A 13,136-nucleotide genomic window follows, 5' to 3' on the forward strand; every position below is an offset into this window, starting at 1 on the left:
TCTATCACATCTCCTTGGAAAGCATGATGTCCACATCCCTGTGATAGATGGACCACAGTTTGGTGGGCAGCACGACAATCACATCTGGGATCTGGTATTTATCCCCATTTAAATAAGAGATCTTCACAACTGTTTGTATTCTATTATTCCATATTTTATGTGGCAAGTCAAATCCTGCAGGCCCCTCATTGGTATTTATTAAGTTATGACTATTAGAGGGAACAGATTTCATCCATGTTTGCAACCATTTGTTCCAGGGTGGAATCCTCCCTCGCCTTCTCGCAGTGCATCCTGGATAACACTAAATAGCTGGAATTTTTGACTGCTAGATTTCTTGGATATCCTACAGACATGGAACCATTGAACATGAACTGTAAGTTTAGATTCTTCAAGCCATATTTACTGTTGGGTGGCCATCTTAGCTGAACATTTAGTAGTTCTCCTGTCTTTAGTACTGCTTAGGCATTTAAAGTTGTCTTTCTTTTCTCTTTTGCAAGTGCAGGTTAAGTCTAGCAATCCACAAGTCCATTGTTAATGTCACTCCCCCCCAAATTGTGCAGAGATCCATACTCTCACATTTCCTAGAGGAATTATAGGTTGAGGAGAAGGCTCCCTCATGCAGACCATGTAAAGGGGCTACTCTATGGATCGAGAGGCACCTGAACTGGCATGAAGATCCTTCTTTGTACCGACCCAGCTTTCATGGGCTTACTAGCACAACTTGTTTAAAGGGGCTCTGACTCCCTGGCATAGCCCAGCCAGGATAAAGGAAGATGAGATCACCATAAGAGGCCCTTCATCTCCCTCTCCTCTGACTGCACAATTCTCCCAACCAACTCAGCGATCTAGGGTTCCCTTTTGCAGTCCCTTTAAACCAAGATGCAAGAGGGAGCCCACAGCTGGGACGGCAGGGAGAGCTCTCTCCACCGTCTTGATTGCAGGCTTCATCAGGGAGCCAGAGGCAGCCAAGCCTGCAGAGAGAGGCTTCTCTGTGCCAGCCGAGTTGTCTCAGGTTCGGTTGCATGGCATCTAATTTACTACTTTGTCGGCTGAGGAAGACCTCCCCAGGCAGTAATGTTTGGGGTACTACTGGAGGGGAGCAAATAATCTATTATTTGAGTCATGTCCTGGACGTGACATTTTTGGGCAGTGGAGGCTGCTCTGGGAAGGCAAAAGAAAAAGTCATTTTCTCTGCAAAGTAGAGTTGAGGGACAACTAGCTCTATGAGCTCTTAGCAGAGGCTTGCTGTGAAGGGCACCGACTGGCAGGTACTTGTGTGATCATAAACCCACCTCCGCCTCCAGCCTAAAAGCATGTGCTCAGCCCCTTAAGAATTTAAATGCAACTAAAAACACAGGCCGCTTTATGACCCAAAGAGAGGATTAAGATGGCAACATGCAAAGCAATTGCTTCGTTGATAGATATGATATATCAGCCACTTTGAGTACTGTTGACCAGGAGCATAATTGGATCTATATATATTTTTTAAAAATATAAGTAGGGTTGCCAACCTCCAGGTGACACCTGAAAATCTCCCATTATTACAACTAATTTTCTAGATCAGTGGTCCCCAACCTTTCTGAGGCTGGGAACCGGCAGGGCAGCGGGCCGCGCCCACGCGCGGGCCTTGCCCACGCGCGGGCCTTGCCCACGTGCAGGCCGCACCCATGTGCAGGCCGCACCCATGCACAGGCCGCGCCCATGCACAGGCCACGCCCATGCACAGGCCACGCCCCACAGCGCGCATGCACGCATGCGTCATGTGCAGCCAAAATTGCGCGTGCATGGCACTTTCGTGCATGCGCAAAAGTGCAGCGCATTCACGATTTCGGCCGCGCATGGCGCATTTGCGCATGTGCGATGCGCGGGCGCAGCCCTTATTACCTCTCCCCGCCCTCCCGCCGTAAGAAGCTTCCTGGGCCGCAAGCTTGCGGGAGGGAGGGAGAGGGAGGGAGAGGGAGCCGTGGCCCGGTGCCATGGCCTTGGCGGCCCGGCATCGGGCCGCGGCCCGCAGGTTGGGGACCACTGTTCTAGATGACCAGGGCTGGTTGGAGAAAATGACTTTGGAAGGTGGACTCAAATTTTCCTTGGACTTTTGAGTGGTAGCCATGAACTTTTGAGTGGCAGCCAATGGCTACCCCAATGCCTTGCCCACCAGTCTCCCACTGGTTGCCAGACCTGTCAATCTTAGACTATTGAGCTGTGCTCACATGATAATGTTACCTAATTATGACAGCTACTAAACCAATTCCTTGACAGGTAGGGTCAGTCTTAGCCAATGGGCAACCAGGGCAGCTGCATTGGGCCCCATACTCCTGATGAAGAGCAAACTTCTGCAGCTGCTGCCCTTCATGCCCCCCAACCCCATTGGCATCTGATCAGGGCTCATACAGGGCATGTAGTATCCCTGTCAGAGGGCAGTGATTCTGAGCCCCCTCTCGGCTTCTTGCCGAGGGCTCCATTATCAGTAAGACTGCCCCCTGCTGATGGCTTTTGGAACAAACAGTCCAGAAAGGGTCACCTGCCTCTCTTTGCATACTGACTCGCGGATATCCACTTTATTGAAAACAAACCTGAGGGTGAGGGGAAAGTCCCCCTGCTGTTAATTTGCTTATCAAACTAACTTTGTGACTCCCCTTGTTCTTTTATGTGGCTGTTGGGCCACATAATGACCCTGTTGCCTAGGGAACATGCACACCACAAACACACCTGGAGTTTCCTCATAATAAACCCTATGATTGGTCCATCAAGGGCTGCTCAGAGTGGCAGCAGCTTTCTAGGGTCTTTATATCACTTGTTGCCTGGTCCTTTTCACCTGAAGATGCTAAGGACTAAATCTGGGATCTTCTGCATGCCAAGTTGATTATCTACCAGTGAAGTCATGGCCTGTCCCCAACAGAAAGCCAGAAATGGCATAAAACAAAACATACAAATAAATCTAATTGTTTTATTGTCATACGCGCTTGGGTGTTTTAGAGGCTTTGCAGATTCATTAAACCCTACAGTAGAAGAGAACTGGAATTTTTATACCCCACTTTTCACTATCCAAAGGAGTCCCACAATGGTTTACAAACACTTTCCCTTCCTCTCCCCACAACAGAGCACCCTGTGAGATAGGTAAGGCTGAGAGAGCTCTAAGAAAACAGCTCTAAGAGAATTATGACTGGTCCAAGGTCACCCAGCTGGCTGCATGTGAAGGAGTGGGGAATCAAATACAGTTCTTCAGAATCATAGAATCATAGAGTTGGAAGGGACCTTCCCCATCCTATATTGGTGTATATGGTTTTTCCTTCCTGAATGCAGAACTTTACATTTGTCCCTATTGAATTTCATTTTATTCAGTTGAGACCAGTTCTCAAGCCTATCAAGATCATCCTGTATCCTTCCTGATTCTATCTTCTGCTGTGTTTGCTACCCCTCCCAGTTTAGTATCCTCTGCAAATTTAATAAGTATCCCCTCTAATCCCTCATCCAAATCATTTATAAATATGTTGAACAACACAGGCCCCAGGACAGATCCCTGGGGAACTCCCCTTGTCACTCTTCTCCAAGAGGATGCTGAACCATTAGCAAGTACCCTTTGCGTACAATCTGTCAACCTGTTATCGATCCACCTGACAGAATTTAGGATCCAGTTCTATCGACAACTATGCCACACTGGCAACATGACATCTGGTGTGATTATCATGCCAACATGATAACCACAGAGAGTTGGACTAGATAGCCTGTACAATCCCTTTGACATTATATTCTGCTAAGGTCCCTCCCCAAAGCCCACCCTATGTAGGGTCCACCCTTTAAATCTCCAGGAATTTCTCAGTTCATAGAATCATAGAATCATAGAGTTGGAAGGGGCCATCCAGGCCATCTAGTCCAACCCCCTGCTCAACGCAGGATCAGCCCAAAGCATCCTGAAGCATCCAAGAAAAGTGTGTATCCAGCCTTTGCTTGAAGACTGCCAGTGAGGGGGAGCTCACCACCTCCTTAGGCAGCCTATTCCACTGCTGAACTACTCTGACTGTGAAATTTTTTCCCTGATATCTAGCCTATATCATTGTACTTGTAGTTTAATCCCATTACTGCGTGTCCTCTCCTCTGCAGCCAACGGAAACAGCATCCTGCCCTCCTCCAAGTGACAACCTTTCAAATACTTAAAGAGGGCTATCATGTCCCCTCTCAACCTCCTTTTCTCCAGGCTGAACATTCCCAAGTCCCTCAACCTATCTTCATAGGGCTTGGTCCCTTGGCCCCAGATCATCTTCATTGCTCTCCTCTGTACCCTTTCAATTTTATCTACGTCCTTCTTGAAGTGAGGCCTCCAGAACTGCACACAGTACTCCAAGTGTCGTCTGACCAGTGCCGTATACAATGGGACTATGACATCTTGTGATTTTGATGTGATGCCCCTGTTGATACAGCCCAAAATGGCATTTGCCTTTTTTACCGCTGCATCACACTGCCTGCTCATGTTTAGTTTACAATCCACAAGTACCCCAAGGTCTCGTTCACACACAGTGTTACCTAGAAGCATAACCTAGAAGTTCCTTTAATTATGTCCTTTAACTACCAGCATTTTCCTGAAAGTCCCAATGGATTAATGTTTTTTTTTCTTACTAGACTACAGCATGCAACCAAATGTTGTGACCTTGGAAATGCGGCCTCCGCCCGTGATAATGGCTCAGCCACAACGATACCTTCCCACACGGACTTTTGAGTGGCAGACGGATCTCTATGACTGTGGCAACAACTGCCGGATCTGTGAGTGGAACCCCTGCTACTTGGATGCCGCCATCTTGAATCTTGGGCCTAATCTGCTCATACTTAGGGTCACCAGCCTCTAGGCGGTAACTGAAGATCTCCCATTATTACCACTGCTATCTGGGCATTCAGTTCACCTAGAGAAGAAGAGGAGTTGGTTCTTATATGCTGCTTTTCTCTACCCAAAGGAGTCTCAAAGCAGCTTACATCCCCCTTCTCTTTTCGCTCTGCACAACAGATACCCTGTGAGGTTGGTAAGGCTGAGAGAGTCTTGATTTTACAGAACAAGAAGAGTTGGTTCTTATATGCTGCTTTTCTCTGCCCGAAGGAGTCTCAAAGCGGCTTACATTCGCCTTCCCTTTCCTCTCCCCACAACCTTCAGTGTGAGGTGGGTGAGGCTGAGAGAGTCCTGATATTACTGAAGAAGAAGAAGAGTTGGTTCTTATGTGCCGCTTTTCTCTACCCAAAGGAGTCTCAAAGCGGCTTACATTCACCTTCCCTTTCCTTTCCCCACAACGGACACCCTGTGAGGTGGGTGAGGCTGAGAGAGCCCTGATATTCCTGCTCAGTCAGAACAGCTTTATCAATGCTGAGGCCAGCCCAAGGTCACCCAGCTGCTTGCATGTGGGGGAGTGCAGAATCAAACCCAGCTTGCCAGATTTGGAGTCTGCACTCCTAACCACTACACCAAGTTTTGGACGGAGGACTCTGTGGCATCAGATCCCAATGAAGCTTACAATCAGTCACACAATGGAGATCTCCATGCTCTGGTGGCAGCTGCGCAAGGTTTTTAAAAAACACAGCAGCCTATCAAATCTCTAATAGCCAATCAGAAGCCTTGCTGGGCAACAGTCAGCCCCACCTCCTTTCTTAAGACTTTTGATGGGCACCAGAAAAGGGATTGGTGGGTGTCATGTTGCCTCCCGAACACCACATTGGGAGACCTCTGATCTAGAAGGAATCTATATCAGTGGCTTTCCAACAGCAGGGTAAAGGTAAAGGTAAAGGTATCCCCTGTGCAAGCACCGAGTCATGTCTGACCCTTGGGGTGACGCCCTCCAGCGTTTTCTTGGCAGACTCAATACGGGGTGGTTTGCCAGTGCCTTCCCCAGTCATTACCGTTTACCCCCTGGCAGCAAGCTGGGTACTCATTTTACCGACCTCGGAAGGATGGAAGGCTGAGTCAACCTTGAGCCAGCTGCTGGGATTGAACTCCCAGCCTCATGGGCAGACAGCTTCAGACAGCATGTCGCTGCCTTACCACTCTGCGCCACAAGAGGCTCTAGCAGCAGGGTAGGGTTCCTAAAACTGGTCGCTTTTTCTTTACAACTTCTCTGTAAAAGCTTTATATAATAATAAACAATAAAATTATCATTAAAAAAAAAAAAAAGAAGACCTCAAACACCCAGAAGGAGGGGCAGGAACTTCTAGGGGTGGCACAGGCCTTCCTGCTGGTTGTGCCAAAGGTGCAGATTTAGCGTCTGGCAGCTGCCCAGACACTCTTCCCCACACAGAAGCTGCAGAGGCAGGAAATGTTATCAGATGGTGCGTAAGGACTTTAAAGCCATTTCTCAGAAGAAACTGGTTCACCCTGCTGGTATAAGCAACTTGGCATGCCTGGACATTTGGAGTGGGGGCCGCATCACACTAAAGGAGGCTTTCTGGAAGGGTTTCCCAAATCGGTGGGAGTTAATTAATATTAAATATATATTTAAATTTGTTAAACATTGATCAGGTGATATGAACATATATGGTCATGCTGACACATACCCCAATGATGGGCCTGGAGGAGGTGGGGAAGTGAAGGGGCCTGGGTGGGCACATTCTGCACAGTCATGCCACTTCTGGGGTTTCTTGAAGCCTGAAAAATATTTCAGGGGTTTCTCAATGGTAAAAAGTTGAGAAAGGCAGCTCTTATCTCCTTGAGTGGGGTGCCTCCCTTTGTCTTAACCTGGGAGCTTCCTTCTGACTCTCCTCTCTCCCTTTGCCTTCTCACTTCATCCACATGGCCTTCCATGGAGACACATGTCCCTGCTGGACAAACTGGCCATTTGTGATAGGGGAAGCATTCTTTAGAGTAGGCGTCTCCCCCTCCATTTGACTGCCACCTGTATGTGAACTGGATTTACTTGAATGGATCTCAGTTTACCTTTTTTTGCAATATACTTGGGAGATTTATTTATGCTTCTGTAACTAGTTTATTAACCAAATATCCCAATCCACCTATACTTGAAGAAGGATCTGTCTTTGTGGTTCCTGCTAATCTTCTGGATACAGGAACTCCCTCCTGCTTTCCTCCAAGAAACTCAGAGCAAAGTTCATTGTTCTCCCTCAACTATGTCATCTAGATATAACAATAACCATGAGATATAGGTTAAACAGACAGAGACTGACCCAAGCTCAGCCAGTGAATTTCATGGTGAGACCCCAGGTTTCTTTGGTCTGACACTCTAACCACTAACATGCTCTATAGCATGAGGACAGTTGCATAGCAGGTGGTGTGTGTGTGGGGGGGGAGAGGGTGGGTTACCGGGAGCAGGAGTTCTATCTTACAATTCAGCAACATGCCCATGTGAGTTCCAACGTGACTCAGAAGTGAGGACTTCAGGGCAATGCTCAGGTCTTCAGGCAAAAAATCCCTATGGTAGAATTAGCTTCTACCATAGAGGTTTTTCTCAAAAACCAAAGCGTTGCCCATACCCCCAGCGTGCTCACATCACTTCCAGGTCATGTTGAAGTCAAATAGGCACGTTCTCAAAACATTGCATGTTCTTCCCTTTGGGAAGGGTAGGTCCCCTGCTGGCTAGCTGATCAGTGGCATAGAGGTGGGGCCTGGCTGTAAGGGAGCCCCACCCTCACTGGGGGCAAGGGGTCTGGCACTCCTAAGCATGAGACCTTCCAACATCTCAGCTCTTTGCTTGCTGGGACTTCAGGCACAACTACAAGGTTGCCAGTTGGGAAATACCTGGAGATTTTGGAATTTTGACCTCAACAGTGTACAATGCCATAGGGCCTCACCCTTCAAAGCAGCCATTTTCTCCAAGGGACCCAGTCTCAATTATCTGGAGATCAATTGAAATCCATGAGATATCCTGGTGCTACCTAAAGGCTGACCCCTCCCTTTCCATTGAAAGCAAACCGTGAAACTACACTGCCTCCCTAAAACCGTTCCACCTTTGTTCTAGGCCTCTGCGGAACTTTCTGTTTCTACTGTCTCGGGTGCAATGTTGCCAAGGACATGGATGAGTGCTGTTGCTGTGGATCCAGTGTGGCCATGAGGACTCGCTACCGGACCCAGTACCAGATCCCGGTAATAGCATGTATTAATCAGTTCATTTTCACGTTTCAGGGAGTTCTGCGAGCAAGCCTTTAAAACAACCGTGTGGGTCCTTAAGAAACTAATTCTTGCTGTGTTGTTATTGTTCTTTCAGTGTCTATCTCCAGAACAGATAAATCATTATCCTCAGATTAAGTATTGCGCTGTGGGAATAGCACAACAGAATAATAAGAATTGTCTAAGTTAACCTAGGAATGATTTGTTTGCCAAACTATCTGGAAGATCCAAGAGATAACCTAGAGCAGAGGTGGTCAAACTGCGACTCTCCAGATGTCCATGGACTACAATTCCCACAAGCCACTGCCAGCAATAATAAAAAAGTATCTGCTCTCATCTTGGCCCTTTTATGCTACCTTCTCCTAGATCTTCTAATCTGGCGATCCGGGTTTGATTCCGCGCTCCCCCACATGGAGCCAGCTGGGTGACTTTGGGCTCACCACAGCACTGATAAAGCCATTCTGACTGAGCAGTGATATCAGGGCTCTCTCAGCCTCCCCTCCCTCACAGGCTGTTTGTTGTGGGGAGAGGAAAGGGAAGGCGACTGTAAGCCACTTTGAGACTCCTTCGGGTAGAGAAAAGCGGCATATGAGAACCAACTCTTCTTCTTCTTTAGTAATATCAGGGCTCTTCTTCTACTACCTGGATGTTTTTCAATGTATCTCAGTCCTTCCACAGACACGCACAGATTTTTTTTTTTTTTGCCATTTTGTGGTTTTAAAGATGTTCCAGAATACTCATTTTTTGCTCTACCCATGTACTCTTTTTTTAAAGCATCCAGTCCCTTCTTCAGTTAGGAAGGTTATTGGGCAGGCTTGGTGAATTTCATACAGGTTTCAACATGTCCAGTCTTTGACGGAGGCATGCTTGGAGGGTTTCAGCCAGCTGGATGGCCAAAAACCTAGTTCAGGTTATTGATTCCAAGTTGCACAGATGTGTAGGTTCTGTTGCCCACACCAGTCCTCTACCCCTGCGCATCAGTGTCATCTATGCCATTTGCCCAGATTGCAGTAGGCGCATGTTCCAGAGAACCAGAATAAATCTCTCCCACGGATTCTTTTGAACCGTGTTCCAAACTGCACCGTTGCGAACACAAAAATCCACAGTGTGGGCACATTCCACAGTTCAAGGTCTCTACCTTTAGTATTGCAAATGCAGATCAAGACTGAAATCAAGTCCCTGTGAAGGCTTCTGACATCTTGCCTTTTTGTCCTCCCCAGGGAACCATCTGTTCAGACTGCCTGATTGCCTCGTGTTGCGCTCCCTGTAGCCTTTGTCAGCTGAGGCGGGATATCGACAAGAGGAAAGATTTAGGGATATTCTAGAAAGGTCTGTGATGCCATTTGTCCTGAATGCTGCACCAAGTATCTAGACCGGCCCAGCCTTATTCTGACCAAATCACTTTCCCCCTCCTTTCAGGTGTTCTTGCCTTGACCAATTCAGAAGTTCCTCTAACCAGAAACATGGCCTTGAGTCTTCTGCTCTGCTTAATTACAGTCTCCAGAAAACAATATGAGAACACTCAGGTTGCTGCCACACTAGAAAACAACCTGGGTCTTCTGAGCCAGTTGTCAGATATAGTGTTTATATAAAATCCAGATTCTGGGGCCAGGGCGGGTGTAAGGATTCCGGGTGCCCCTGTGGGTTGCCTGCCTCCAGGATGACTGACCTCCAGATGGACAAGACCAAGAGAAAATGGCTGCTTTGGAGGGCTGTACCTTGCTGAGGTCCCTCCCCCTCAACCACGCCTCCCTCAGGCTCCACCCCCAAATCTCCCAACCCTAGTAAGGAGAAGCTGCCCACCCATGCTGCAGGATCATGGGAGGAAGCTGCTCGCCCTCTCCTCCCACAGGGAGGACAAAAGAGACCATCAAAGCACCTTGCAGGGGGACAACAGGACCGGTCAGTCTGGCACCCTACCCATTCCCCTAGGTCAGACATTTTCAACTTTCTGACCATGGAGGAACTCTTGAAATAATACTGACATGCCCCTTCAGAAAAGTAGGTGCAGAAGGAAGTTGCGGGAACCAGCCAATCAATGCATTGCTTGTTTACTATTTCTGTTACGGTGAACGAGACCAGGCCTGTGGAGCAACAGAGGAAGTGGGCTCCTGTGATGTCAGCAGCTATCCGGACTTCTGGGAAAGGCTGCGTAACCCCTGGGGAGCTCTCGTGGCTGGGAATCCCTGCCCTAGGTGAACTTAATGGACAGGTCAGCCCTGCCTAGAGCGGATTGCCTCAGAAGTGTGTGTGTGTGTGTGGAAAGCCTGGCCAGTAGCTGCTCCACTACCTAGACTGACTAAGAATACACAAAGCTGCCTTACACAGAATGAAACCCTTGGTCCATCAAGGTCAGAATTTTCCACACAGATTGTCAGCATTTCACCTCTCTTACTACCAGGTCCTTTCAGCTGGAGATGTCAGGGCTCGAACCCTGGGACCTTCTGCATGCAAAGGAGATGCTTTACCACTGAGCCACGGCCCCTCCCATCTGATGCCATTCGATCAGGCTTTATCTGAGAGCCAGGAGCACAAATGTACGATGTGGATTGCAGGAAGACCCTTCAGAGGGACCCAGTTTCCATTGCATTTGGCTAACTATCTGTTGGTAGGGCTGGGACAATGGCCAAGGGACTGTATATTATTATGATAATTATTTTTGATAGATATTTTTAATTTTAAAAAAGCAAGAGAGAAATAGCAAATGGAAACAAAAGAGAAAAGGGGTTGTAGAGAGCACATCCTGTTATCCAAAGATGACTATACATTTCAGACTATATAAAACAGATAAGCAAAAAACAATTTTTTCTTCTTCTAAGCGTCCTCCTCCTGCTAATAATAAATTCTCCTCCTCTGGTTTCGAAACTGATCTGTTTTTCAGATATGATGTTAATTTCGCCATTGCTGCACACGTGCCAGTTTGCTATCCCGTTCTTATAAACATGGACTTCACCCTGGTACAAATTATTCAAAACAAACCATTTGAGATCTTCCTATCTAGTCTATCTTTCAACTCATAGTCTCAGAGTAGCTTTTACCTCCATGCGATTTCAAACAATGCCAACAGCTGTACTGAGTGGGCGATACCATAAAACACCAAAAGATCAATGCTTCTGTATTTGTTGAGCTTTAGTCCTGGAGGATCTCCCACATTACATTCTCACTTGCCCATTGTATACAGATCCTAGGGCCAAATTTCTAGCTGGCCTACTAGATGGGCTAAATGATAAATCTGACCAGGAAAAACTTGTGTTTTTGTTAGCAGATACTAATTCACTTGTTTCCAACAAAATGTCATTATTTGCCCTTGCAGCAAAGAAAATAAGGGCCAGAGTGGTGCTGCAGAGAGCAAGTACCTAGAGGAGCTATAGGATAGGTGGATATATGTAGTCTGGAAATGTCTTTATGATGTTATGTGATTGTTGTCTGAGATTGCACATTCTTTTTATTACTGATTTGAAATGTTTTAAATCCTTTTATATTTTCCTTTTGCATTGTACTGGCCTATGGCTACATGCAATAAAATCTGACTTGACTTGACTAGTGACTTGATTATAAACATGGACTGACATCAGACTGCTTATTAGTTGAGTCCCAAAGGGCCAATATGACACCTAGTAAAGCACGCCCTTCTGTGGAGCCATCTTTTTATCCCTGTTGCCTCCTTGCCCTGCAGGATCAGGGCCACGTGGATACACATCTCATTTCTGAGCAGGGAGAAATTGTCCTGCATGTCCCTTGAGGGTCTCCTCTCCCTTTCTTTTTCTCCCCTCTGGATTAAGCCATGCTGCTTAGTTTTTTTTCTGATTGCCCATGGAGGACCTGTGACTTGGAGGACACAGAAAAGGACACACAAGCAATCGTTGCACGGATGCACATGCCTCACACACCTTTTATTACTGTCCTAATAAAGGAATGATTTCAATCCTAAACTGGTGTCTTTTAATTAATTAAGATAATTATACCCCAATATCTCCATTGCTTACGGCAACTTACGAAAGTATTTGGAAAGATGTGCTCTTTCTCACAGCAGCGTGCTGAAACGGCAGTGGGGCATTTGGCCCCAGGCTCAGCTTAAGGTGCCTTCGAAGCCGGCATCGTCCTGCTCCCTCCAGCCAAACGAAGGGGATAGGGGAGTATGAGAATAGCCAAAAGCTCCAGGATCTGCTGAGCTTCCCTTTTCTCCAAGACTCTAGCAGACTCCCTTAACAGATGGTGTTGCTGTTAGCTGCTACAGTAATTGCCAGCATGCAGGTTATTGTCCCCAACAGCCAAGCTCAGGGGTAGTTAAACTGCGGCTCTCCAGATGTCCATGGACTACAATTCCCATGAGCCCCTGACAGTGTTTGCTGGCAAGGGCTCATGGGAATTGTAGTCCATGGATATCTGGAGGGCCGCAGTTTGACTACCCCTGGCCTAGGTGTTCCTTGCACCCAGCTCAGCCAGGCTTTGCAAAGCAGCAGTTAGGGATATTCCCCACTCTTGATTTTTCTCTCTCTTTTTCACATGTTTCTTTTTCATTTCTGTCCCCACCACATTTTTCTGGGTTCCCCTCCTCTTTTATTTTCATTTCTAGGTCTCCAGACTTCCTCATCCCTATCCTGCTTGGTGACAGAATGTATTTAAGAGTCGTATCGTATTATCCCCAAGATCACTGCAGATGGGGACTGCAGCAAAGAAATTAAAAGACGCTTGCTCCTGGGGAGGAAAGCTATGGCAAATCTAGACAGCAATCCTAAAAAGCAGAGGCATCACCCTGCCAACAAAAGTGCGTCTAGTCAAGGCTATGGTCTTCCCAGTTGCAATGTATGGCTGTGAAAGTTGGACCGTAAGGAAGGCCGAGGGTCAAAGAATTGAGGCTTTTGAACTCTGGTGCCGGAGAAGACTCTTGTGAGTCCCTTGGACTGCAAGGCGAACAAACCGGTCAGTCCTAGAAGAGATCAGCCCTGACTGCTCCTTAGAAGGCCAGATCCTGAAGATGAAACTCAAATACTTTGGCCACCTCATGAGAAGGAAGGACTCCCTGGAGAAGAGCCTAATGCTG

The 13,136-nt window shown here is 47.3% G+C and overlaps 1 protein-coding gene across 1 annotated transcript; it reads left to right on the forward strand.

The window, feature by feature from the left end:
* The first annotated feature begins 211 nt into the window (after window positions 1-211).
* LOC143819977 (placenta-specific gene 8 protein-like) lies at window positions 212-9,566 on the forward strand. The gene is made up of 4 exons (XM_077302291.1): window positions 212-373; window positions 4,618-4,758; window positions 7,944-8,068; window positions 9,313-9,566. Exons 1-4 carry the CDS (start codon window positions 352-354, stop codon window positions 9,415-9,417), a joined length of 393 nt encoding a protein of 130 aa, XP_077158406.1. The 5' UTR covers window positions 212-351; the 3' UTR covers window positions 9,418-9,566.
* The last annotated feature ends 3,570 nt before the right edge of the window (window positions 9,567-13,136 follow it).

The sequence above is a fragment of the Paroedura picta genome, chromosome 10 (genome assembly GCF_049243985.1).
Source record: "Paroedura picta isolate Pp20150507F chromosome 10, Ppicta_v3.0, whole genome shotgun sequence".
In the NCBI taxonomy this organism is placed as follows: domain Eukaryota; kingdom Metazoa; phylum Chordata; class Lepidosauria; order Squamata; family Gekkonidae; genus Paroedura; species Paroedura picta.